Source organism: Drosophila simulans, chromosome 2R, assembly GCF_016746395.2.
Source record: "Drosophila simulans strain w501 chromosome 2R, Prin_Dsim_3.1, whole genome shotgun sequence".
In the NCBI taxonomy this organism is placed as follows: Eukaryota; Metazoa; Arthropoda; class Insecta; order Diptera; family Drosophilidae; genus Drosophila; species Drosophila simulans.
In genome coordinates this window covers 2846727-2873633 of record NC_052521.2, presented here as the reverse complement: position 1 = coordinate 2873633, position 26907 = coordinate 2846727, and the positions used below count along the sequence as shown (strand labels likewise).

Sequence of the window (26907 nt, the reverse complement as noted above, 5' to 3'; positions counted from 1 at the left end):
ATATGGTCTCAAATATCTGTGCAATAAAGTTGAAAAATTGAAAACATAAGTTCAAAGTTTTTCTTCTGTCTGTTTTGGTTCTTTAATTTATAAATTATATATAAATGTAAACTTAGATATATATTATAATAATAAAATATTGATATTACAGTTAACAATTGAAACTTACAACGTTATTATTACAACGTTTTGGTTTCTTTCAAACCAATTTCGCCTTTTCTTCACTGTTGCGGCTGTCTCTGCTAAATTTCACACAACGAATGCCGCCATTTCCTTTCTCTATTGTCGCTCTGCAAATATATTGCTGTAGCTTCTCCTGCTTATCTACTCTGTTTTGCAGCAGACCAGCTCGGCCAATCAATATCGCTTCCGCAGATTGTAATGTGTTTTTCGGCTGCTGTGACGCTTCTTCCATATGTCCCATGGCCTCCTTCTGCACTCCCTGCATCCGTTTCCATCTACAGTATTCTCCATAAGCCCCGAGCCATCTGTCACCTTGTCGAATATCGTGCCTAGTGACCTTAGCTCCCTCGCGAATATCAACTGTTCTGGGCTAAACTGTGTGGCTTCTGATGTACTGCTATTGTATGCCAGCAGCCGCTCTGGTACATGCTCGTCCCACTTTCTTTGCTCCTCAGTTCGCTAACATCGTCTTCACCGTTCGGTTCGTCCGTTCCATTTCTCCATTGCGGACGAGATTATCCTTTTCTGGAATACCCGTAGGAACGCATCTGCCGTGGCCTGCCTTCTTGCCGCCAGTTCCAGCCATCTCGAAAACTTGTCGACGATCACCAAGAGGGCTGTATTCCCGTGTTTTGTTCTGGGTAGCGGCCCAACGAAATTCACGCATATTGTTTCCCAGGGTTCTTTGCAATCTTGCAATCTGTACGTGTTTTTGACGTGCCCAAGTGTCCCGTTTCTGCAGTGCTGTGGTTCTCCGTGAGTAGTTGTTGGATCGCCTCCCCTGCACAGCCTGTATGGTTGTAGGTCGTTCTCGGCTCCGCTCAGTTTATACAGCCTGTCCGCTTATAGTCGATACTCCGGTTCGCTTGTCTTGTTTTCCATGTCTCTTCGCTTTGCGTCGCGCAATACCTCCGTTACACCTACACCTCTCCGTTATCCCCGTCTTGCGTCAAGACAGACCGCCCCTATACCAAAATCACTGGCGTCCGTTTGCAAATTACCTTCCATTGAAATAGACCGCGGCCTGGTACCGTGAATGCTGTGTACTGCCGAGTATCCTTTTCCATCGGGATCTGCCAATATACCGATTTCAGATCTTTGGTGCTTATGAACTTTGCCTCTCTTAGTGGTTCCAGAATGAAGTTCATACTAGGTACTGGGTAGGCATCTTTTTCTGTTCTGTCGTTCAATAAGCGATAGTCTATGCTAATTCTCCACTCGGCGTTCTTCTTCTTTACAACTACTCTACTTGAGCTTTATTGGTTTGTCATCCTGAAGGTATACCTTGTGTTGCTAACCCTGTTTATGTTCTCGAATACTGGTCTTTGTTTGTCCACGGCTCGTCCACTTCTTCTTGGTTCTCCTTCTGTTCGTCCTAACCACCCCCTGTTATCTGCAGATTTGCGCATCTCAGATCGCTGTGTCCCGTCAGGGAATCTATTCCCAGCTGTAACCTTCTCCAGTACTAGGGACAATACTGTGAATGCTTTTCCTCCAAATCGGATTCTCGCCTCGAACATTCCCATCGTCCTTTGTCTGGATCCGTTGGCAAGGTTTATGTACTCAGGCTTCCTGCGCTTCCCAGCCCTGCTGTGCAACATTTGGTCGTTCTACTCTACCGTCGTAGAGTAAAAGGGTATACTAGATTCGCTGAAAAGTATGTAGCAGGCAGGAGGAAGCGTTTCCGACTATATAAAGCGTATATATTCTTGATCAGGATCGATAGCCAAGTCGATCTAGCCATTTCTGTCTGTCCGTCCGACTAACCGTCTGTCCGTATGAACGTCTAGATCTCTAGAACTATAAAAGCTAGAAGGTTGAGATTCAGCATACAGATTCTAGAGAAAAAGACGTAGCGCACTACTCTAACCATTTTTCGAAATTTTTATAATTTTATTATTTGGCCATGCCCACTTTAACGCCCTAAAGCCGACAACCGGCCACGCCCACACTTTTGAACAATTTTTAAATTTTTTCTCATTTTATTCCCCAATATCTATCGATTTTTCAGAAAAATTATGAAATTTCGCGTTCGCATTCACACTAGCTGAGTAACAGGTACCTGATAGTCGGGGAGCTCGACTATTGCATTCTCTCTTGTTTTTATGTTTGTTGGTTACATTCATTATTTTTCTTTTGTTGTGCGCGGTACGCTTCACAAACTTACTAGCTTTTTCATCACGTTCATAGGGACAACAGATCCTGTTTATTCAATGTACTAACCTTTGTTGGCCTTTTTTTTCTTCTTTAAAGCAAAGGACACTCAATTTCTGGAGCCATAGTAAATTCATCTGGCAACGTTTCCATGTCACAAATTAACGCGCCAGATCTAAAAGACGTACGTATTAATGAATGTGATGGAAATCATACTAAGTGAGCTATGTTATTTTAGGACATATCCAACATCCAAGTATCTGCATCTGGATCACAATGGATTTATTCCGTAAATGTCGCTGAATTTCGAAGCTTAGTAAAAACTCTTGTTGGTGGAGTAAAAACAATAACTTGGGGTTTTTTTAACTCAAAGGTAAAAGAATTCATTTGGTTCGTTTTTTTTTTTAATATTTTTGTATAAAGTTTCAGCTAACTGACACAATTCTTGCCAGCCATGAAAAAATTTTTGGACCTGAAATTGTATGTTCTTACATCGACTTGGTTTACTATGCGATGGAGGCTTTAGATATATACACTATAAACGTTAATCCAAATCAACAGAGAACTTCTGGATTGATTTCGAGAAGTAAAGAAGAAAAAGAAGTCTTGGAGCACTTTAGTGGCATAGTAAGTAATACAACGGAATACATTTAGCTTGGAAATTTTTTTAACATTTATTGGTAGGTGGTCAAATGTGATAATATTTTCCCTTGGCTCCAAATATTGAAGCAAATGAAGTTTTTATACCCGTTACTCGTTTAGTAAAATGGTATACTAGATTCGCTGAAAAATATGAAACAGGTTGAAGGAAACGATCCCGCCCATATAAAGTATATACATTCTTGATCAGGATCATTAGTCGAGGCGATCTGGCCTTGTAGGTCCGTTTGCCAGTCCGTCCGTGTATATATAAAGTATATATATTCTTGATCAGGATCATTAGTCGAGTCGATCTGGCCCTGTTGGTCCGTTTGCTGCCGCACCCTGTAGATCGGATTGTAAGTCTAAATGACAAGAAATGCATAATTTAACATCGTCTGCGTACAGAAGTTCACTTGAATGTTTTATTACTAAGGGAAGGTCGTTAATAAATGAGTTAAGATTAAGCGGACCAAATTGGCTTGGCTCCCGTGTGGGACACCTATTTGTGAGATTACCTGCAAAGGTGCTGCATTTAAAATAAAACTTGGGATAGGCGACGATTTACAGATTCCTCTGTAATTGCTTGCATCCAATCTATTACCTCTTGTGTAGAGACGAATCAGAAAGGACGCTTTCCATGAACTGTGAAGATTTCAGAGATAAGGTAAACATTTTAAGAAGAGACCTTCCCAAGGCTTCCGCACAGAATCTGCGCACACAGCACACAGAATAGACTGGCTTAACACGCTGAAGATCGTAAAGTATTGAGCTTCGGTTTGGTGGGATATTAGATTCGACTTAGATACCGCATAAGAGTATGTCTGTTCGGAATGAGGTAACGTAGAATACGTTGTTTAAAAGAACTTGGCGAATAGATCGGCTACTGCCGGATCCGATGTTACCGTATTATTTTCAAAAAATAGCGATGAAGGGTACGAAATAGCTTTGCTCTTAGTTTTAACGAATTTATAAAACTATTTCGGGTCCAGTGCGAACTGGAACTAAAAACGGTTTAAATGGTTCTTGTAACAGTAGACATAAAGCATAGTCAGATAGTCTGAGAGCCGGTATTTTTATACCCGGTAATTGTAGAGTAAAATATACTAGATATACTAGATATACCTATACCTATACCTATATACTAGGTATACTAGATTCGTTTAAAAGTATGTAACAGGCAGAAGGAAGCGATTCCGACCATAACTAAACAACACCAAACAGCACTGCGGACAAAGCCCTCTGGGGCATGCTGAGCGTTTTCTGAGTGTGGCTGGAGTGGTTTTTCCATGGCTGTTTGTAAAGCTTCGGAGTAGGAGATGCACTTAATCTGGCTGCTTTGGCGAAAACTACGTCTGGCGTTGAATGACGCGTTTGGTTGACGCGAAGCTATCGCTCGTCGCATGTGACTCTTTAGCTCCTTATAGACAGCATAGCCTCTGTAGTATGCCGTTTACAAGACTATTCCTCCAATAATAGTCTTGTAAATTTCAAATTTTCTCCATATATTCTCCAACATTTATCTATATGCCACTTACACTAGCTGTCGGTATCTGATAGTCGGGGAACTCAACTTTAGCATTACCTCTGGTTGGAGTTTTAATTAACGATTAATGTTTTTAAAATTATAGTTTGCGTTGTTTGTATAGTTTGTATTTGATTCTAAAAGCTCCAAAGCCTTGACGAGTAAGCATTCGATTATATATATAAGCTCTTAGCAAGGGTCCTTTTTCTATGATAACCAAAGCTAAGCTTACATTATTTTAATTATATTTACTAATTGCTTCTTTTTATTTATTCAACAGTTTTTAATGATGCACTCCCAAAACTTTCAAGAAATATTTTCAACTACAATTAATTTCTTGGTGGAAAGGATCTACAAAAATCAGTCCTTACAAGTGATAGCGAACTCCTTTTTAGCAAATCCTACTACTTCACCTCTGTTTGCCACTGTGCTAGTGGAATATCTATTGAACAAAATGGAAGAAATGGGATCCAACTTGGAACGCTCCAACTTGTATCTGCGGTTATTCAAGTTGGTATTCGGCAGCGTAAGTCTTTTTCCGGTCGAAAATGAACAGATGTTGCGTCCACATCTCCATAAAATAGTCAATCGATCCATGGAATTGGCTTTGATATCGGAAGAGCCGTATAACTACTTTTTACTTCTGAGGGCATTGTTTAGATCGATTGGAGGAGGAAGCCATGACCTATTATACCAAGAGTTTCTGCCACTTTTACCAAACCTTTTAGAAGGATTAAATCGCCTGCAGAGTGGATTTCATAAACAGCACATGCGAGATCTTTTCGTGGAACTCTGCCTTACAGTTCCGGTCCGCTTGTCATCTTTACTGCCCTATTTACCAATGTTAATGGACCCTTTAGTTTCTGCGTTAAACGGATCTCCTACGTTAATAAGTCAGGTAATTACATATGCCTTTAAATTTACAATTATTTTTTCATTATGTTTTGATACCGCTATAGTCGAGTTTCTCGACCGTTGCTTAGCTAGTGGAAATGTGAAAGCGATTATTAGATATTGAGGAATAATATGAAAAAAAATGTTTTTTACATTGTAAGTGTAAGGAGATGCGCGGCCAAAGTGTTTTTGGTATACTGATATACATTTAAAAGACATACAATAAATCGAAGGAAAATCAAAACATTTTTCAAAAGTGTGGAAGTTTTGGCGTTAAGTGGGCGTGGCATAAATTTGTTTTTTGCAAATCGATAAAAATTTACAAGAATTGATAATAAAGTGAAAAAAACACACCATTTACCAAAAGTGTATGCGTGGCAGTTTTGGGTGGTTTTTGCGCATGCAAAATGAGTAATCAAACTTGAGCTGCGTCGCATGCTTAATCTCAACATTCTTGATTTTGTAGTTCCTGAGATCTCAAATTTATGCGAACGGACGGACACACGGGCATGGCCAGATCGACTCGGCTGTTGATCCCAATCAAGAATTCTTTCTATGGTCTTCATAATTTCCAACAAATGTGACTAGACAAAGAGATAGATTGCGGAAGGGGAGAACTACATAGATAACGATGATATTGCTGCACAGGTGCAGTAAAGTTGAACTATGTCTCCAACGTTGGCATGCTTTCACATAACAATGCGGCTTGGAGACACGACAGGTATAATAATTTAAAATTTTGATTTCGGCATTCAAATTAGAAAATTCCATATTGAAAACATTTTTTATGAAAGCTCATTAAATATGGAATGGTTGAAATGTAGGGCTAGGTAGGTGTAGGTTTGGTAGGGTAGGGTAAATAAACCCTATTACAAGATTCAGTTCTATAACCGATACTAGTTTATTTGTGGTAATGTTTTTTTAATAGTTTAACCAATGACAAATAAATTCATATACTCCAGACTGGATTAACACTCATTACAGTTAAAAAAAAGTCTGATCCAAATATATCATTAAATATATACATGTATAACATTTCATTTTGGATGTGTAGCCAGAAGTAATATCACTATAAAAACACTTTTTATCGATTTATTTTTTTATATGATGATTCTATATATAATTTCTATTAGAGGTTTAAACGTTAATTAATTAAACAGAGCTTCAATTAATAGTCCGGTTACATATCGAAAGTCGTTCTTAACGTTAACAAACCTTTTGAGCGACCTTTTGAAAATATAATTTCCGATCTCTGAGTCTATACAGCCTTGAACATCTCGAAAGACCTGGCTAAGCTTCGGCAAGCGAATAGAGCTTGGTGTATGGAAACTGTCATCCACCAAGCCCCTTTATTATATTATATTATATTATTTTTTTATTTTTTTTTTTGCGCGCGAGTCCCTTGCTTACACTTTCTACCCAACCAACCGACCAACCGAGGCGCGCTGTCGTGTATTGTACGGCTCGATTAGCGAGAAGATAGATGCGTTATAGAAAAGAGTAGAGTAAACGCGGAAATATATAAATATAAATAAATATTAGTAAGATTAAAAAATAAAAAAAAGATAGTATTGATTGCTTTAAGAGTGTCTTTTTAGCTAATAAGAACCGCGTTTGCATTTCCATTAGCTGAGTAACGGATATCTGATAGTTGGAGAACTCAACTATAACGTTTTCTCTTTTGTTTTATTTTATTCCATTTTCTATGTATATGCTTGTTTTTTTAATAATGGAACATAATCAGGAAAATTCAAAAATCGAACAAATATTTTGAAATTTTAACGAAAAATATTTAATTTCCACAAATTTTTTTAGGGCCTGCGAACTTTAGAGCTTTGCGTTGACAATTTGCAACCAGACTTTTTGTATGATCATATACAACCAGTAAGAGCTGCATTAATGCAAGCACTGTGGAAAACTTTAAGAAATCAGGATAACGCCGCCTTGGTTGCCTTTCGCGTTCTAGGAAAATTTGGTGGCGGCAATCGAAAAATGATGGTGGAGCCACAAGCTTTGTCGTATATTGTAAACGACAAGCCTACCATTTCCATCGTAACTTATTTTCAGGAATACGAAACGCCAATAGATTTTCCAGTCGATGAGGCGATTAAGTCCGCCTTTCGAGCATTGGGATCAAATTCCACAGACCAGTTTTATAGGAGGCAAAGTTGGGAAGTAATCAGGTGCTTCTTAGCTGCTTTTATTAGTTTGGATGATGAAAAACATATGCTCCTGAAACTTTTTACACATGTAGATTTTGTTGAAAATAAAATTATGAATTGGTCTACGTTTCAACATAAAGTCGGAAACGAAACTGTACGAGAAACTCATCAGACAGCCCTCATAGGTATGTTGGTTGCATCAGCAACAAAGGACTTGCGTGATTCAGTGTGCCCAGTAATGGCTGCTGTTGTCAGGCATTATACTATGGTAGCTATTGCACAACAGGCCGGACCTTTTCCACAAAAGGGCTACCAAGCCACGCATGGAATTGACCCCATGATATTAATAGATGCTTTGGCCTCTTGCATGGGTCATGAAGAAAAGGAGTTATGCAAACCCGGAATAGCTTGTATGGGTATTATACTTGAAACTGCAACAAATATTATGGGTAATAAAGACAGAGCGTGTAAATTGCCCATAATACAGTATCTAGCTGAAAAAATGGTATCCTTATGCTATGATCGGCCATGGTACTCAAAAGTAGGCGGTTGCCAAGCTATTCAATTTTTATGCAAACATATGTCTTTGCGAGCCCTCTTTCAAAATCTCTTTAATTTTTTAAAAGCTTTTATGTTTGTATTAATGGACCTAGAGGGAGATGTTTCTAATGGTGCTATTGAAATAACAAAAAGTTATATGAAAAGCATGTTGGAAATTTGTTTAACGCCAATAAACGACTGTTATAAAAATATAGATCTAAAAGATTTACAAGTCAAAGCCACTTATGAAGTTATTCACGAACTAGTGCGGCACATCACAAGCCCTAATACCATTGTTAGAGAAGAATCTATGATACTACTTAAGCATATTGGCACAATACAATCCAAAACCGTTTCCGAAGTTATGGATCCGCATAAAGACGTTCTCGCTGACATTATACCGCCAAAGAAGCATTTATTGAGACATCAACCTGCAAATGCGCAAATCGGACTTATGGATGGCAATACATTCTGCACAACTTTGGAGCCACGACTTTTTACAATTGGTAAGCTAAATTAATTTCGTAAAAAGGATTTTGGTTTTTAATATTTATACCTGTTACTCGTCGAGTATAAGGGTATAGCAGATTCGTTCAAAGCGTTTCCGACAATATATAGTAAATATATTCTTGATCTAGCCCTGTCCGTCTGTCCGTCTAGTTCTCAGGAACTATAGAAGCTAGAAAGCATACAGATTCTAAAGACAAAAACGCAGCGCAAGTTTTTTGACCCATGTGTTGCCTCACCCACTCGAACGCCCACAAACCGCACAAAACTACCACGCCCACACTTTTTAAAAGTAGGTTGATATTTTTTCACATTTTTATTAGTCTTGTATATTTCTATCGATTTGCAAAAAAAAAAAAAATCCCGCGCTGAGTAACGAGTATCTGATAGTCGGGTAACTCGACTGTAGCATTATCTCTTGTATTTATTTGCACTTTGCAAATAATTAACTTAATTCTGAGTTTTCTTGTATGAAGACCAAGTTTAAAATTCTTTCTAACCTGCGATTTTATTTGATAATTTTCAGATTTGACGAATACCTACCACAAATTATTTTTTCACGAGTTACTAACACTAAGTGAAGCCGAAGATGCCACATTAGCAAAGTTGGACTGTTACAAAAACGTTCCGAATCTTATACCACTTAGGACTAGTGCGTTGCGAGCTTTAGCAGCATGCCACTATATAAGTGATATCGGATACAAAGAAAAAATAATAAATATAATTTTTAAAGTAATGGAAAGTGATAAATCAGAACTTCAGACAACTGCGTTTCTTTGCATGAAGCATTTTATAACTGGAGTTACTCTGGAAAAAGAAAAGGTATGCATTTTTGGGATATTTGAAATATTGCCAATTTCACAATAGACATCACAACCTTATAAAATGTTATCGTTTATGGCAACCAATGATAAAAGCGAAAGATTGAATTAAATGTTACCAAATAGTCTAGTTTCCCTAATTCTTAAAAATCTGAAACGGTTTTAACAACTATTGCTGAGCTAAGCTTAAATAGGTTCATTTTTTACAAACTGTATCCAAACTCTCTTTCTCCAAACTGATCTCTGCATTTGTACAGAATTATCCAATTCCTCATAACGTATATGATCAATATCAACAAAGTCGGAGAACTCGATTTTAACATTCTTTCTTGTTTTCTCTAGTTTTTTTTGTATATGATCACCGCTATTTGTGCTCTCCGGGTGATAAAAGAAATCGTGTATTATTCTGCTTTAAGGCATTCTTCTTTACATTTATCATTTATGAATAATAACATTTTTATATTTTTTTCAGATACAATCTGCAATGCGCCCACTGCTCTTAAAATTGGGCGACCACAGAAATTTATCAATACCAGCAATAAAACGCCTATCTTACTTTACTCAGATCTTTCCTCAAATGTTCAATGAGAAGTTAAGCGAGCAAATTTTGCAACATTGCTCTAAAATTATGGAAATATTTGTTAGTGAATACAAATCCACAAGTCCAAACGTTAATTTTTTTGCATCATCGAAAGGCGGAGAATATGAACAGAAAATTGTCATACTAATCGAAATGTTCTTCTATATATCAGCATCAGTAAAATACATTGAAAAGCTGTGCCAACTTGTCTTAAAAACCGAGAAAAACCTAATGATTGAGGCATCGAGTCCATATCGAGAAGCCCTAATTAAGTTTCTTCAACGATTTCCAACAGAAACAGTGGATTTATTTTTAACGGAATCTCTTATGATAGATCCGCAATGGAATCGTCTTTTTATATACTTGTTGAAACACGAAACGGGAGTATCATTTCGAGCAGTTATTAAAAGTAGTCGGTATAATAATTTAATACATTATTTAAATACACAGACAGAATTTCCAGAAGCACTCAAATATGAGATTCAGCACCAAGCCGTTTTAATCATTTTTACATTAATGGAATCAGACGATCAATGGATACCAACACGACAAGATATTGTTGACGCCCTTAAAAATTGTTGGCAGAATTATTTAAGTACATTAAGCTCTGAAGACGTTCTATGTGATTTATGGCATTTGATTGGAAAAATACTTTTGCATTATTTTTCTAACAATACAAATGACATTGAACTGCTGTTTCAACTATTAAGGGCTTTATGCTTTCGATTTATACCGGATGTCTATTTCCTGCGAGACTTCTTGCAACACACGGTAGCACAAAGTTTTACAGTTAACTGGAAACGAAACGCATTCTTTTACTTTGTTGAAAACTTCAATAACAGCTTTTTTTCAGAAGAGCTAAAAGCTAAAATAATTACAGCAGTCATAATACCCTGTTTTGCTGTAAGTTTTGATAAAGGTGAAGGAAATAAACTAATTGGGGCTCCTCCGACCCCGTATCAAGAAGATGAAAAAAATATTGTGTCCGTTTTTATCAATAAGGTCTTTGACCCAGATAAACAATATGATGATGCAGTAAGAATTGCTCTGTTACAACTAGCATGCTTATTGGTAGAACGTGCATCTCAGCACATACATGACGGAGATGCTAATAATAAGCGCCAAGGTAACAAGCTTAGGCGCCTCATGACCTTTGCCTGGCCCTGTTTGCTGAGTAAAAGTTCAGTGGACCCTACTGCACGATACCACGGTCACTTATTACTTTCGCATATAATCGCAAGATTGGCCATCCACAAGAAAATAGTTTTACAAGTATTTCATTCCTTGCTGAAAGGACATGCATTAGAGGCCAGATCTATTGTTAAGCAGGCACTTGATGTTCTAACGCCAGCTATGCCGTTGCGAATGGAGGATGGAAATACTATGCTAACACACTGGACAAAAAAAATTATAGTTGAAGAAGGTCACGCTATGCAGCAGTTATTTCATATTTTGCAGCTCATTATTCGTCATTATAAAGTATGAAAAAAATTGTTTTTTTTTTTAAACAACAGTGTAATTAGTTAATTTTTATTGCAGGTGTATTTTCCGGTTCGACATCAACTAGTGCAACACTTGATTAACTATATGCAGCGCCTTGGGTTTCCTCCTACTGCATCTATCGAACATAAAAAACTTGCCGTGGACTTAGCAGAAGTTATTATAAAATGGGAGCTTCATCGTATTAAGGATGATCGAGAAACTAAAACAGATGGAACCGAAGAGGAGTTAATACAGGAAAGCTCAGTAAAACGATCAGGGATCGATTTTGTTGAAACTCGAAAAAAGTCATTCGATATTATAAGAGAAACAACAGTCCAAGGAAAGTAAAAAAATTATCGATTTGCCAAGTAACTTTTTGCCCACTCCAATGCCCTAAAACCACTCAAAACTGCCACGGCCATATTTTTGAAAAATTTTTGGATATTTGTACCCGTTACTCGTAGAGTAAAAGGGTATAATAGATTCGTTGAAAATCATGTAACCGGCAGAAGAAAACGTTCCGGCTATAAAGTATATATATTTTTGATCAGGATCAATAGCTGAGTCGATCTAGCCATGTCCGTCTGTCCCTTTATGAACGTCGAGATCTTAGGAACTATAAAAGCTAGATGGTTGAGATTCAGCATAGTGATTCTAGAGACAAATACGCAGCGCAAGTTTGTTGACCCATGTTGCCACGCCCACTCTAAAGCCCAGAAACCGCAAAAAACTGTCACGCCCAAACTTTTGAAAAGTGGGTTGATAGATGTAGAAATCAAAATATATTTACTCACGCAGCAAATGGTGTAACAAGAGTTATTAATTTAAAAATTTAAAATTCAATATATTTGTTAACTACTTGACTTGCCCCCAATCTTATTAATTTCATAATCTTTTTAGCAAAAGTATCAAGTGGTATGAATATGAACATAATAAAGATCCATATAAAGTACTGAAAGGAACAAACAACATAACCTTATAAGAACTGATAATAAAAAAAATATTTAATATTTTACTTTTTATTTATACAGGAGTGGGATCACATACTAAGCCTGATGACATACTGCGATCAATAGACAAATCCTACTGTGATACGGTTTTAAATTTCTTGATACGTTTAGCATGTCAGGTTAATGACCCGCAAGCGCCAATACTTTCGCCAGGAGAAAGTTTGTCTCGAAGGTATGTATTTATGTTGTACCCATTTCTTATATTCATACCAGGAATGCCGCGCACAAATTTATTTAAACGTTAAGTACGATCACTACTGAATCGATGTCATCAATCTCATCACTAATAAATAAAAAAACAAAGAATTGGCAGATTGTGTACATATAAACGTACAGTAGAACTGAAGTTTGAAGAATATAGTTCAGAATGTCGTCGAGAAAACGAAAGGCCAAGATCCGAGAGGCACAGGAAGTTGAAAAAGGGTTATTCTGGCCATCAGACTCCGACAGATATATACATGTACATATATTTTAAAAAGTGTTGAATTAATAGCAAAAGTATCCATTAATGAGCCACACTTTATCACTGTTTAAAAAATGTGGCTGTACCGCCGAGTAAGACAACTTCAAAGGAAGTTTTCATTTCTTTCTTTTCTTTTCTTTAAAAATAACAGTGATGAAACTGAGAATGTTTAAATAATGAAATATTTAGGTATAATAAAAAATATATATATTTTTTAATTTTTATTAGATTTATTTGATGTTCATTATACCAGAGCTATTCAAGAACTGATTATAAAAATTCTAATGCAAACCTTTAGGATCTACGGAGCTTAACAGGTTTGCATATCGATAAATTTTTTTTTTCCTATTTTAGTCTTTCACGTCTTTGTGTTTGGCGCTTTTTCGAGAGACTGTCTGACTACAGATCGACAACGCTTTTTATGAACAAATGGCAGCAGTGTTTCATTAAAATTACTTATCTAAGGCCTAAGTCGGTTCTAAAACGCCTCTAAATTTTGAGTTATCTGGCAATTATCAATATCAACTACTTCGTATCGATCCTGATCATTGTCATTATCATATTAAAGTGCTCAGAAAGCTCATCAACTATAGTTCCATTCCAAACGAAATCACTAGGCGCTACTTGGGTCCTTCTATACACTGCGTTATTTATGAAATTAATTCCACCTTATTAAGTAATTTTTACAAATCGGACTAACTAGAAGATTCTGTTAATTTTCCTAGCATTGGTTTACATCAACCAGGACATGCTTTCCCTTTGAAATATGGAGTGCATGAAACGGAATACAAGGCTTAGGAATACTATCCAAGGTTCTATTGTGTATAGACTTCGGCACTGAATGAAATTGACGAAAGGCGCTTAATGAAATGATCAATATTAATTCTCAATGCTCGAAACCAATGCTCAAATCCTTAACGCACTTATCTGCTGCCAAGTGTAATAGTTTTTCGTAAGATTTTCTAATTAGCTGTTCTTTCATGCAAACAACTATATACAAAAAATAAGAATCGTCCATGTTCTTTCTACATAATAGTTTTTTTATTATTATTATTAATAATTAAAATTCTGTTGAATTGGACAATAATTAAATGGTTTGGGGTGACATTGACATAAAAACATGTACTGTATTTTCAGCAGAATTCACTTAGTTGTCAATTGATGGTGGAGGTCAATTCATAAATACAGAAGCTGCTGAAGTTTGATTCTAACGTCCTCAAACCGCACAAAACTGCCACACTCACACATTTTAAAAAAATGTTTTGTTTTTCTTCGTTTTATTGATTTTCTTGTTAATTTTTATCGGTATACCAAAAAGGCTTGGCCACGCCCCTCCTTACACATACAAAACATTCAACATCTATTGATATTCCAGAAAAATTATTAAATTTAGCGTTCGCATCTGCGAACTCATTTAGCTGAGCTCAGCTCATTAGCTGAGTAACGGGTATCTGATAGCTTGGGGAAGTCGACTATAGCATTCTCTTGCTTGTGATTTAACTTGTGATTTAATTTACGGAACCAAGTTTTTTCATAATTATGATATTAAAACCAACAACTTTATTTTCAGGTGCGTTATGCTATTAAAAATGGCGATGCGTCCCGAGATCTGGCCTCAACCATTTGATATTAAGCTTAATTGGCTTGATAAAGTTCTTGCTACAGTGGAAACTCCGCATCACAACTTAAACAACATATGTACTGGAATAGATTTTCTAACATTTTTAACTACTATACTAAATCCAGATCAGTTGGTGTCAATTATACGACCGGTTCAGCGAGGCCTGTCCTTGTGTATAATTCATCAAAATACACGAATAGTGCGGTTAATGCATATGTTTTTGACTCGAATAATGGGAATTTTTCCACCTGACGCCCAACATAAGCATGAAGATCTCGATCTATTATATAGCGCTGTTAGTAAAATGATCGCTGAGAACCTAACATTTTACGAAAAGAGTCCACAACCGAATGCTTCTTCGCTTTTTGGTACCTTAATGATTTTGAAAGCGTGCACTACAAATAATGCAAGTTATATTGATCGAATTTTAGTCCAGTTTATAAGGGTATTGAATCGTCTTACAAAGGATCACATAAACGCCATTGGTGGTAATACTGTTATTAGCCAATCTCCTGATTCAAATGCTTTACCTTTAGAACTCCTAGTTCTGTCTTTGGAATTAATCAAAAATAGGATCTTTGTAATGAGTGTGGAAATCAGAAAACTTTTCATAGGCACCATTTTGGTTAGTCTAATTGAAAAGAGCACGGAGGTAAAAATTATAAAATGTATAATTAAAATGCTCGATGAATGGATTAAAACGAAAGAGCCAAATGTTATGACCCAAGTTCCTTCTATTCGCGAAAAGTCTGCCTTGCTGGTAAAGTTAATGCAAAACGTTGAAAAGAAATTCACTGATGAAACTGAGCTTAATATACAATTCTTGGAAATCATAAATTTTATATATAGAGATGAAATCCTTAAGCAAACTGAGTTAACAAACAAACTGGAGGGAGCTTTTTTAAACGGATTACGTTTTCAAAATCCAAGCGTACGCTCCAAATTTTTTGAGATTTTAGACTCATCAATGCGGCGTAGACTTCACGATCGATTGTTATATATAATTTGTTCCCAAGCTTGGGACACAATTGGTTCCCATTATTGGATAAAACAATGCATTGAATTGCTTATTTTAACAGCCAATACAATGATGCAAATTCAATGTTCAAATGAACAATTTAAAATACCCAGCATTACTTCAGTCATTCCAGTAAATTCATCAGAAACACAGGAAAATTCCTTTGTATCCTTCTTATCCTCTCATTCCGAATCTTTTGATATTATACAATCTGTTGATGATAAAGACGACGTGTTTGATATCGATTTAACACTTGAGTTCACTGCTGATCGCAAAGAAGATTGTCAACAAATACTACCAAATCGACGTGTTACTCTGGTCGAACTAGTTTACAAGCAAGCTGAATTTTTAGAAGCAAACCGAAATATTAGGACCGACCAGATGCTTGTCGCCACATCCCAGCTATGTCATATTGATACACAGTTAGCTCAAAGCGTATGGCTATCTATGTTTCCACGTATTTGGAGTATATTCACTGAAGATCAAAGGTGTAATATTACAAAAGAGCTGGTTCCCTTTTTATCGTCTGGAACTAACGTTAATCAAAAAGACTGCTATCCAAGTACATTAAATACTTTTGTAGAGAGTTTAACCAAATGTGCGCCACCCATATATATTCCACCTAATTTATTAGCTTACCTAGGCAAATCTCATAACCTATGGCATAGAGCTATACTTGTTTTAGAAGATATGGCCGTTAATCAATCAATGCAATCCAAGGATAGTGATGGCGGTGAAAATCAATTCTCTGACGTGGATGTACAACAATCAAATAATATATTTGATTCACTTTCAAAAATGTATTCTTCGATGCATGAGGAAGATCTTTGGGCTGGCCTATGGCTTAAATTTGCACACTACCCGGAAACAAATATAGCTGTTTCTTATGAGCAAATGGGATTTTTTGAAGAAGCCCAAGGAGCCTATGATCTAGCAATGACCAAATTTAAACAAGATTTAAGTAACGGCGTAGTTAATACATATGTTAATAGTGAATTAATATTGTGGGAAAATCACTGGATGCGGTGTGCTAAGGAATTGAACCAATGGGACATTTTGCTGGACTATGCCCAAACTAATAAGGACAAAAATATGTTTTTGATTCTGGAAAGTTCGTGGCGCGTACCTGATTGGAATTTGATGAAAATCGCGCTGGCTAAAACAGAACAATGCTATTTGAAACACTACGGCTTTAAAATCAACCTTTACAAAGGGTATTTGAGTATTCTCCACCAAGAAGAAAGACAAACAGGCAACATCGAACGATATGTTGAAATTGCATCCAGCTTATGTATTCGTGAGTGGCGTCGATTGCCGAACATAGTTTCACATATTCATTTGCCGTATCTTCAAGCATCACAGCAAATTATGGAGCTTCATGAAGCAAGTCAAATCCACCAGGGACTAGCTCAATCGCGCAATAATTCACTCCACGATATGAAAGCTATCGTGAAAACATGGCGTAATCGTTTACCTATTATTTCTGATGACTTATCGCATTGGAGCGACATATTTACATGGAGACAACATCACTATCAAATAATAACACAACACCTAGAACAACAGTCGGATCAAGGAAGTACAATGCTAGGAGTTCACGCATCAGCACAAGCTATAATATCTTTTGGAAAAATAGCTCGGAAACACAATTTGACTGGTGTTTGTCAGGAGACATTATCCAGGATATATACAATCCCGTCTGTTCCGATTGTGGATTGTTTTCAGGTAATTAAATCAAAAAATATGGAGTTCATATATTAATTAAGATTTAGAGTTCTCAAATTCATATCTGCAATTAGAGTGTGGAAGCTCGCTGATAGTCCGACAGCATTTTGTTCTGAGAAATTCCCTATATTTGCTTTTATTTTAGATTCGTTGAAAAGTATGTAACGAGCGAAAGGAAGCGTTTCCGACTATATAAAGTATATATATATGATATATATATGATCAGGATCAATAGCCGAGTCGATGTAGCCATGCCCGTCTGTCCGTATGAACGTTGAGATCTTAGGAACTATAAAAGCTGAAAGGTTGAGATTCAGAAAACTGCCACGCCCACATTTTTGAAAAAAATGTTCATAATTTTTGTAGTCGCTTAAATTGCTATCGACTTGCTAAAAAACTTTTCCAACGGTTATCTGTTATTCGGGGAACTCGACTATAGCATTCTCTCTTGTTTATTTGTTTTTCGGAGAGGGTCTACTAGATTTCATTAAAAGTATTTATTACGTGAAGGGGCTTATTAATTAATCTTTTTGTAATATTTTAATATTTTACGTTCATAATGTACTTAAGTATTCTATCAATATGCCAATATAATTTTACCCACCGACTTTTGCTTATGCCCAATCTATAATAATTTCTTAAATTTGCAGAAAATTCGGCAGCAAGTTAAATGCTACCTGCAAATGCCATCAACATCTGGAAAAAATGAAATTAATGAAGCCCTGGAAGTAATCGAGTCCACCAATTTAAAATACTTCACTGGTGAAATGAACGCTGAATTTTATGCTCTAAAGGGGCTATTATTAGCACAAATAGGAAGATCAGAAGAGGCTGGAAAATCATTTAGTGCTGCTGCTCAGCTTCATGATGGCCTTACCAAAGCCTGGGCAATGTGGGGTGACTATATGGAACAAATATTTTTAAAAGAAAGGCAAATCGCATTAGCTGCCAATGCTTTAATTTGTTATTTGCATGCAAGCAGAAATCAAATTGAAAGCAAAACCCGAAAATATATTGCAAAAGTTTTGTGGTTTCTGTCTTATGATAATAGTACTAAAATCCTCATAAGTACTTTGGAAAAGTATGTGCCCGGCATTCCGCCCTCTTATTGGCTACCATGGATTCCTCAGTTGCTCTGTTGCTTAGAACAGTTCGAAGGGGATGTTATATTAAATCTCTTAAGCCAAGTAAGTAAAACAAATGCCATTTGTATGTGTCATTTATGTATATTCCATTTTAGGATTAAGATCGCCAGTCAACTTAATATAGTTTAGTTTAATATAGCAGCGGCTTTTACCACACATCATTGCGTTAGAGTAAAGAATTTTCGTGCAATTCGTGCAATGTTTGCGAAATTTATGCGATATTGTGGCATCGAATTCAAGCCATTTTCTATGGTATCGATTTTGGCGCGGAGAATAGGCAAATAATCAATAACCCGTAGCATTATTAATATTCTTTATAATCACATCGATAGACAGTAGCAAGACAAGTAATGAAAAGAATGAGGAATAAGGAAACGTTTCCGACTATATAAATTATATATATTATACATATAATATTCCCACGCCCACTCCCCAAAACAGCCATGCCCACACTTGTGAAAAGTGATTTTATTTTTTTTTCATCTTGGTATTAGTCTTGTTTGCAATACGGTTCTATAAAATAATATAAGTTTTTACTAACCTGCATGTATTTCTAAAATATACAAATAATCTAACTTTTTTTGTAATTAATTCAGATTGGACGCCTTTATCCTCAAGCGGTATATTTCCCGATTCGGACTTTATATTTGACTTTAAAAATCGAACAACGCGAAAAACATAAAACTGCTGAACAGGCTGTAAAAAGTTCATGCTCGGTAAGTATATTATTTTTAATTTGTACATTTTTGTATGTTCAATAATCGTTTATGTACTTTAAAAGACAACAAGCATATATTTTTAATTTATTCGCTTTTTATACGCTAATTTATACGATTTTTTGGCACACGATTTTTTCAGCGTGTCTCTAGAGGTGGCTCCAGGCTCTCTCGAATTTTTGTTCAAGAGAGAGAGCGGAGAGCTCTACAGCTAACAGCTCTTTTCTTCGCATACAGTGATAGCAGACACTTGTATGTGTTTACAATGCATAATCAAAATATGAAAACTGTTTATTGCATAGTCATATCTTGAGGAACGGAGTGCGGTCACAAGCACTCAACAATCAATGCCTTATTAATTTTTCACGCGTCGCAAGCTGAATACTCGAATGAAAAATATTCTAATATAAAGTCATTTTTGAAATTCATTTTGTGATATTATGTACATAGATTCGGCTATTACTATTTTTAAGCTATATTTAAATAATAATAACGTTAGGGCAATGCAAAACAAGAATTTTTCACAATTCAATCAAAAATACATTGAACGTCTAAGAACTTCTTGAACCTCTTGAACTTCTAAGGTGATGGGCATATTTTGTCAAATTTACAATGCATGAGCATACGTGTGCACACATACAAGTGTCTGCTATCACTGTATGCGTAGAAAAGAGCTGTTTGCTGTAGCGCTCTCCGCTCTTTCTCTCTCGAACAAAAACTCGAGAGAGCCTGGAGCCACCTCTAGAGACACGCTGAAAAAATCGTATGGTGTTACGCATCTTGTTATTCTAGTGTCTTTGCTTTTACTCTACCGGTAATGGGTATAATCATTGGAACTACGATAGAAATTGGAAAGACCAACAAAAAATTGTAAAAACATCATAACATTAATTAAAATTGTGCGCGTGGCAATCTTGGGGGGACTTAGCGCGCGATAGTGTCCAACTCGTAATTTGTTGTATTTGGCATATCGATAATAAAACAAGAGAGATCGCTAAGCCCGATTTCGCAGAGTTTTAGATAACTGTAACTTAGCTAGTGGAAGAGAGAACGGCAGTATGTTGGAGTTAAAGGGAGCGTGACAAATCGATAGACACGTACACAGGTAATAAAAAAATTAAAAAGTGTGGGCGTTTTGGGTGGTTTGTAGGCCTAATCTTAACTTTTTAGCTGTAATAATTCCTCTCCACGAGAGAGAGTGCTATGGTCGAATTCCTCAACTATCAGATACCCTACCCGTAAGTTTTCAAGTAGGAAGCTTTTAAAATTAGAGACCGGTTTGAGTAAATTTCTGGCTTAAATTCCCCTACTGACAGCGTTTTAATGTGTACATATGTAGGTATTAAATATATATATGTACATAAATGCTTTGAAAACGTCCAAAAGATTTATTTTTCTAAATTATTTAAGATTAAGCCCTAAGATAACTAAATATTTTATTATTTTATTATTTTTAGACCATGGATGGAACTACTTTAAGTTTTGGAAGGGGAGCAAGTCACGGAAACATTTCATCAATAAATCCCATTAAAGCAACTCCGCCCATGTGGCGCTGCTCTAAGGTGATGCAATTACAGAGAGAAGTACATCCAACAATATTAAGTTCCTTGGAAGGAATTGTAGACCAAATGGTTTGGTTTAGAGAAAGCTGGACCGAGGAAGTTCTTCGACAACTACGCCAAGGCTTAATTAAATGCTATGCCATAGCCTTTGAAAAAAGGGACACTGTTCAACATTCAACCATAACCCCTCACACGTTGCATTTTGTCAAAAAGCTGGGTTCTACGTTTGGCATTGGAATAGAAAATGTTCCGGGATCAGTAACCTCCTCAATTTCGAATTCAGCAGCCTCGGAGTCTCTTGCTCGACGCGCCCAAGTTACTTTTCAAGATCCAGTATTTCAAAAAATGAAGGAGCAATTCACTAATGACTTCGATTTTTCAAAACCAGGTGCCATGAAATTGCACAACTTGATATCGAAACTAAAAACATGGATAAAAGTCCTTGAGACTAAAGTTAAAAAATTACCCACATCATTTTTGATAGAAGACAAGTGTAGGTTTTTATCAAACTTTAGTCAGAAGACAGCTGAGGTTGAACTTCCTGGAGAATTGTTAATTCCCTTATCATCTCATTATTATGTAAGAATCGCAAGATTTATGCCGCGTGTGGAAATTGTACAGAAAAATAATACGGCAGCGCGTAGGTTATACATAAGAGGTACTAACGGGAAAATATATCCGTACCTTGTAGTTCTTGATTCAGGTTTGGGAGATGCTCGCCGAGAAGAAAGAGTTCTGCAGTTGAAACGCATGTTGAATTACTATTTAGAAAAGCAAAAAGAGACAAGTCGAAGATTTCTAAACATAACGGTACCGAGGGTTGTCCCAATATCGCCACAAATGAGATTAGCAGAAGATAATCCAAACAGTATTTCATTGTTAAAAATATTTAAAAAATGCTGTCAAAGTATGCAGGTTGACTACGACATGCCAATAGTTAAGTATTATGATCGTCTTTCTGAAGTACAGGCACGAGGAACTCCAACTACACATACCCTACTGAGAGAAATATTTTCTGAAATTCAATGGACTATGGTGCCAAAAACATTACTAAAACATTGGGCTTTGAAAACATTTTTGGCGGCTACTGACTTTTGGCATTTCCGAAAAATGGTAAGCAATATGCTATTATGTATATATATCATTATTATTATTATGACTAAAATCTTTGAAAATATTGTACATTTGCTGAGCGCACATATGTACAAAAAGGTTATTAAGCTAAGTTTTTTAATTCTCTGAAACATGTCGAGGTGAAATTCGAATGTCATCAGGATTGATATTGATTTTTTAGAGCAATGGTACAAAAAGTGCAACTAGTACGGCATTAATCAAACGGCACTTATCAAGTGGTATTTATAGGGTATATAAATGAAACAAGAAAGAATGCTATAGAATGCCTGATTATTCTCGTTTCTTTCGGACGGACGACCTTTGTGATGAATTTCCATCAAATATCAGCTAGCCAAACAACCTGTGGCAGGGTTCCCTTAAAATTCCCGTCTCCGTGAGCTATGGGCACCTACACTATATATAGCATAATCATGCCTAATATTTATTTTACGTGAGGCGTGTCATTTGAAAATTGTTATTACCCCCTATCTGCGCTTCTACGAGTATGTTTGTTGTTTGTAGAAATCGCGTCTTAACCCATAAGTGCCTTGCACTTATCGGGAACCAAAATCAGGCTTACATATTATGCACTCACCCTGTCTTCATAATTGTATTGAAGGTCTTCCCATGTTGGTTAACGACGTACTATAAGAGATTATATGAAGCGTGAATGTACCCTAATCTAGTTCCACGACGCAGTTTAGCTCCCTTAAGAGCCGATTATCAAATTTAGATTTTTGCAGGTTAGGTTGTTTGTTGCGAAACTTTCATCAGTCCTTACTAAGATAACGAGAAGCCTCGCCAACTGCTCGCCATGTCTCCACACACTCCTAACTTGGAGCAGGCCGAGATCCATAGTTGCAACCTCCTGCTGTTGCATTGATATTTTTCCCCCACAGCAGGAACGCTCAGAACGGGTTCAACTGAGGTTGGGTCTCGTTATGAAGTCTGCATGTGCGTAATCGTGCTCGAATTCCGACGTCTGGCTTACGTTTTTTAATCACCCTTTCGCTAAATTGAAAGCATTTTAACCGATGCGTTAAGCACCGGACTTGCGAACACTTACGGTAGCTGCCAAAATTCCAGATGTACCTACTACCTCATGGGTTTTCTGCGTTTTGCCACAAAATAGGTAACATTAAAATCCGTTTGATTCCACTAACGGGCTACTACAAGGTGGGCAAACGAAATAAATTATTTTTAAGAGTGGGCAAACGATAAAAATAAATTTAAAAGGGTGGGCAAATGTTTTTATTAGAAATTATTTGTTTTTAAGAGATGGGCTAAGGAAATTAGTTATTTTTAAGGGTGCGCAAACGTAAAGTTTTTGTTAAAGGTTTTACAAGGGTGGGCAAACGTTTGTTAATGATAACATTTACTGCGTTATAAGACATGGGCAAACACTTCATTCTTTGTGTAGAACGAGATTGTCTTTAATGTCTTATATTTAGTATAGCCTTTTTCAAAATGCTAAAGGGTGGGCAAACGATGTTATTCCTATAAAAAAAATTTAGATATCTTCGAAAATTCAGATCTTGAAAACTGGACGTGGGCAAATAAAACAAATTTGTGAGCAAACGATGGGCAAAGCTTTTTGATATTGACCCCACCTTTTAGCTTTATAGGCTAGTTACTTTAAACCAAATGGACTTACCTAGGAGTCGTATTACTTTAGAAATTCGGACGTTGGTAACGACTTATTTTGTATAATAACGAGGTGTAGAGAAGGTGCTATTTTTCCCTTCTCTGCTCCAAGAGTTATTAAGCGACTTCGATTTTGGTAAGGGAACAATAGATTAGCTGTTAAATAGATAAGCTGGAGTAGGGAAAAGGCTAGCTGGTCGTGCATAGCCGCAAATCGATCAATATATTTAAAGTACTTACATTTTCTTGTATTTATGCTAAGTAATGTGAAGGAAAGAGTGTTTAAGCCTACTCAAATATAATAAAAATTATGGCATTTTCTTTTCTTCTTATATACAAGACAAAACAAAAACCGATAATATAAAGTTGAAAAGATTTCTTTTTTCAAGGTAACTATTCCTAATGAGCTTTTTTCGACCCTATAGTCTGGTAATTTTTGGCCGGATAGTATGGTGGTAAAAGAGTGCAAAGCTCATATTAAAATAAGACCACACGTGACCTATCAAAATGCAAGAGTATCAAGCTAACTAAGCTAGCTAATTTCGGATTGCCTTTCCTTTGTCTTCCATAATATTGTGTTTACAGAGAATTGGTTAAAGTCGGAGATACTTAACTCTGAAGTTCCCCAGGTATGTACACAATATACAGGCATAATCGTCCCTCCAGACGGGGAGGTGGAGTCTTAATGGCGGTCTACCATCTACACGCCAGATGAGTTACTTTTTGACGAGTCCCGTTATGCAGAATTCATATGCGTATATATGCATATAAGCTGTCATTTGCGGACAGATCTGTTTATAACACGTGCTTTTCCATTCCGCCGACTTCTGAATTCCCAGACTGCCTAAATCTTTTGCACGGCATCAAATCCGTCTCAAATAGACTGCCCGATAGGCCCAATTGGTAGTGCTAGGTGATTTTAATATACCCAATATACAAAATGTGGTTCCTAGAAGAAAAATTGAGTATTCTTCGCCTTATTGCACAGCATGACTTTATTGACGACTTGCTCGACTATCGTTGTCGCTAGTTAATTATATTCGAAACTCTCTTGATCGATTTTTGAGCTCAGAGAGTTTGTGTGTTAGCCCACCAAATTTATGATTTCCGTGATTGCACGACAAAGGACAAACAGAGGTTCTGATTAAAGTCGATTTATTGTACGCGTTGCTCCTGCGACACCTTGCCTTTCTTGTCCTGGGCTTCCAGGGATGTTATGGGGAAAGGTGTATCGTCCACGGGTTGAGGCAACGCAACGCTCGACCTTGGACTACCTTTGCTGACCACTGACTCCACTGACCCTTTAAGACACGCCAGGTCCTTCACCTCCACTCCCAGGATCACTCTTCACTTGCAGTACTCCTCCTTCCGTGTCCTGCCGGCCTCTTGCTGTCCGACACTTCCACAGTTTGCTCTTCACCAACTTCTCTGAGCGTTCTCACTCACGATCTCCTTCTCACAATTTAGTACAGCATTTGACTCTGTTAACCATTTTCTAGTAATTAAACTTGATTTAATAGGTTTACCTGTTCATCTTCTACATTGGATTTTAAGTTATCTGAATGGCAGAACGCAGCGGGTCATCTTTAAAACTTCTCTTTCTTGTATTCTACGAGTAACCTCAGGAATCCCAAAAGGGAGCCACCATGGTCCCCTTTTATTAACCTTTTTTGTATTAAAGACCTTCCTTCGTGTATTGTCAATAAGGCCGGAGGTGTGCTTGCTTTTATTGAAATGTGGTCAAAGGAATTTGATGATCCCTTAATGACCAAAGCCTTATTAATTTCGCTTGTCCGTCCGATTCTTGAGTGTGGATCATCTGTTTAAGTACACAATATGTACACTCGGACCACATTGAATCGGTTTTTTACTGTTTGCCTTGCGGTGCCTTAATTAGCATGCATATTCCAGTAGACTAAAGTTAATTAATTTACATACCCTACATACCCTTTATTAGTACAGTATAAAATGTTCAATCATTTTCCGCTATACATAACATATACAAAACATTAATATGAAATATTTTTGAGCAAATATTAAAAATTTAAATAGAATCTTCACTTGTATATAATGAATAACCCTGAATAACCGCTACGATCCAAATGCATTACATTTAAGAAGAAACAGATTTTGGTGTTTTAGCTTCACGAAGTCGCTTTTCGTCCGAAATATCGCAACCGACTAACTCGTAATGCAATTTTTGAGGTATTCATACCAACATATGAAGTATATAGGTGGGCCTTGTAAATATCCTTTTTTTTTCTAATACTGCAGATTTGATCAGTTTCGAAAGATTTCGTAATTCTTGGGTGCATATGTATTGACGCATGTATTACATGAGCACATATTTTATTCTTCTAAGTCCACTACAACAGGTATATCGGATGTCTTCTTTATATTAAGGTGGCCTACACCTTACGCCTACACCAGAATATACTTATTTTAAATGTTATGTTTTTAATTCAAGAACATCTCTTAACATGTTCTATTTATTTTTCAGCTTACCCTGCAGTTGGCTTTGGCATTCCTATGCGAACACGCTCTGAATCTTACTCGACTGAATGCGGATATGATGTACCTTCATCAAGACTCAGGACTAATGAACATATCTTATTTTAAGTTTGATGTAAATGATGATAAGTGCCAGCTTAATCAACACAGACCTGTTCCATTTCGCCTGACTCCGAATGTTGGTGAATTTATAACACATTTTGGAATAACTGGACCTTTATCTGCAGCAATTGTGGCAACAGCTCGGTGTTTTATTCAACCAAATTACAAATTATGCTCAATATTACAAACTATTTTAAGAGATGAAATAATAGCCCTTCAAAAAAAAGGTTTCAGAGAATGTAAACTGATCGAAGGCTCTGAAGACCGTTATTCCGAGGGAAATTGTATGGAGCACTCAGTAAACATTGTGAATTCAGCGGTGGATATCATAATGACGCGTTTTAATAAAATATCTTATTTTGATAGCATTGAAAATAAGAAGATTTCCGTACTCGTTCAATCGGCAACCAACATTGATAATCTTTGTCGTATGGATCCCGCTTGGCATCCCTGGCTATAATATTGCAAATGTTACTCTAAAAACCAAATAAAATGATATTTTGTATGAAAGCCACCAAGCAACCGTATAATAAATGATAACATTTGAAAGAAAATAACTTATTAATTTGACTAACTATAGCAGACATTAAGCATTATTCAAGAGGGTCGACCATAAAATATAAAAGGTTGGATAGTTAATTAAAAGTCCATAATTTAATTCATAAGGCAGATTCTCATAAGCAAATTTTATAATACTGAACTTGTCCTTTTAAAGGAGTTGGGCCAAGGGATGGGCATTTGATGTTCGGTGGAGTCCACTTTGACAGCATAAGCTCGCCGTACTAGGAAT

General features: G+C 36.6%; 1 protein-coding gene across 3 annotated transcripts in view; it reads left to right on the top strand.

Moving 5' to 3' along the window:
- LOC6736189 (transcription-associated protein 1) overlaps positions 1 to 26674 on the top strand; it is a 57839-nt gene extending 31165 nt beyond the window's left edge. The window contains exons 8-21 of one of the 3 annotated variants that reach the window (XM_016167494.3): positions 2437 to 2521; positions 2576 to 2710; positions 2761 to 2964; positions 4782 to 5399; positions 7211 to 8603; positions 9131 to 9426; positions 9898 to 11484; positions 11545 to 11827; positions 12519 to 12669; positions 14531 to 17324; positions 17975 to 18511; positions 19066 to 19185; positions 20643 to 21860; positions 26005 to 26674. In XM_016167494.3, coding sequence (XP_016026009.1) covers positions 2437 to 2521; positions 2576 to 2710; positions 2761 to 2964; positions 4782 to 5399; positions 7211 to 8603; positions 9131 to 9426; positions 9898 to 11484; positions 11545 to 11827; positions 12519 to 12669; positions 14531 to 17324; positions 17975 to 18511; positions 19066 to 19185; positions 20643 to 21860; positions 26005 to 26577 — 9994 coding nt within the window. In that variant the 3' untranslated portion in view covers positions 26578 to 26674. Of the gene's footprint in view, positions 1 to 2436; positions 2522 to 2575; positions 2711 to 2760; positions 2965 to 4781; positions 5400 to 7210; positions 8604 to 9130; positions 9427 to 9897; positions 11485 to 11544; positions 11828 to 12518; positions 12670 to 14530; positions 17325 to 17974; positions 18512 to 19065; positions 19186 to 20642; positions 21861 to 26004 lie in introns of those variants that run through there. The other 2 variants (XM_044922621.1, XR_006541601.1) reach the window with 2 other exon arrangements.
- The last annotated feature ends 233 nt before the right edge of the window (positions 26675 to 26907 follow it).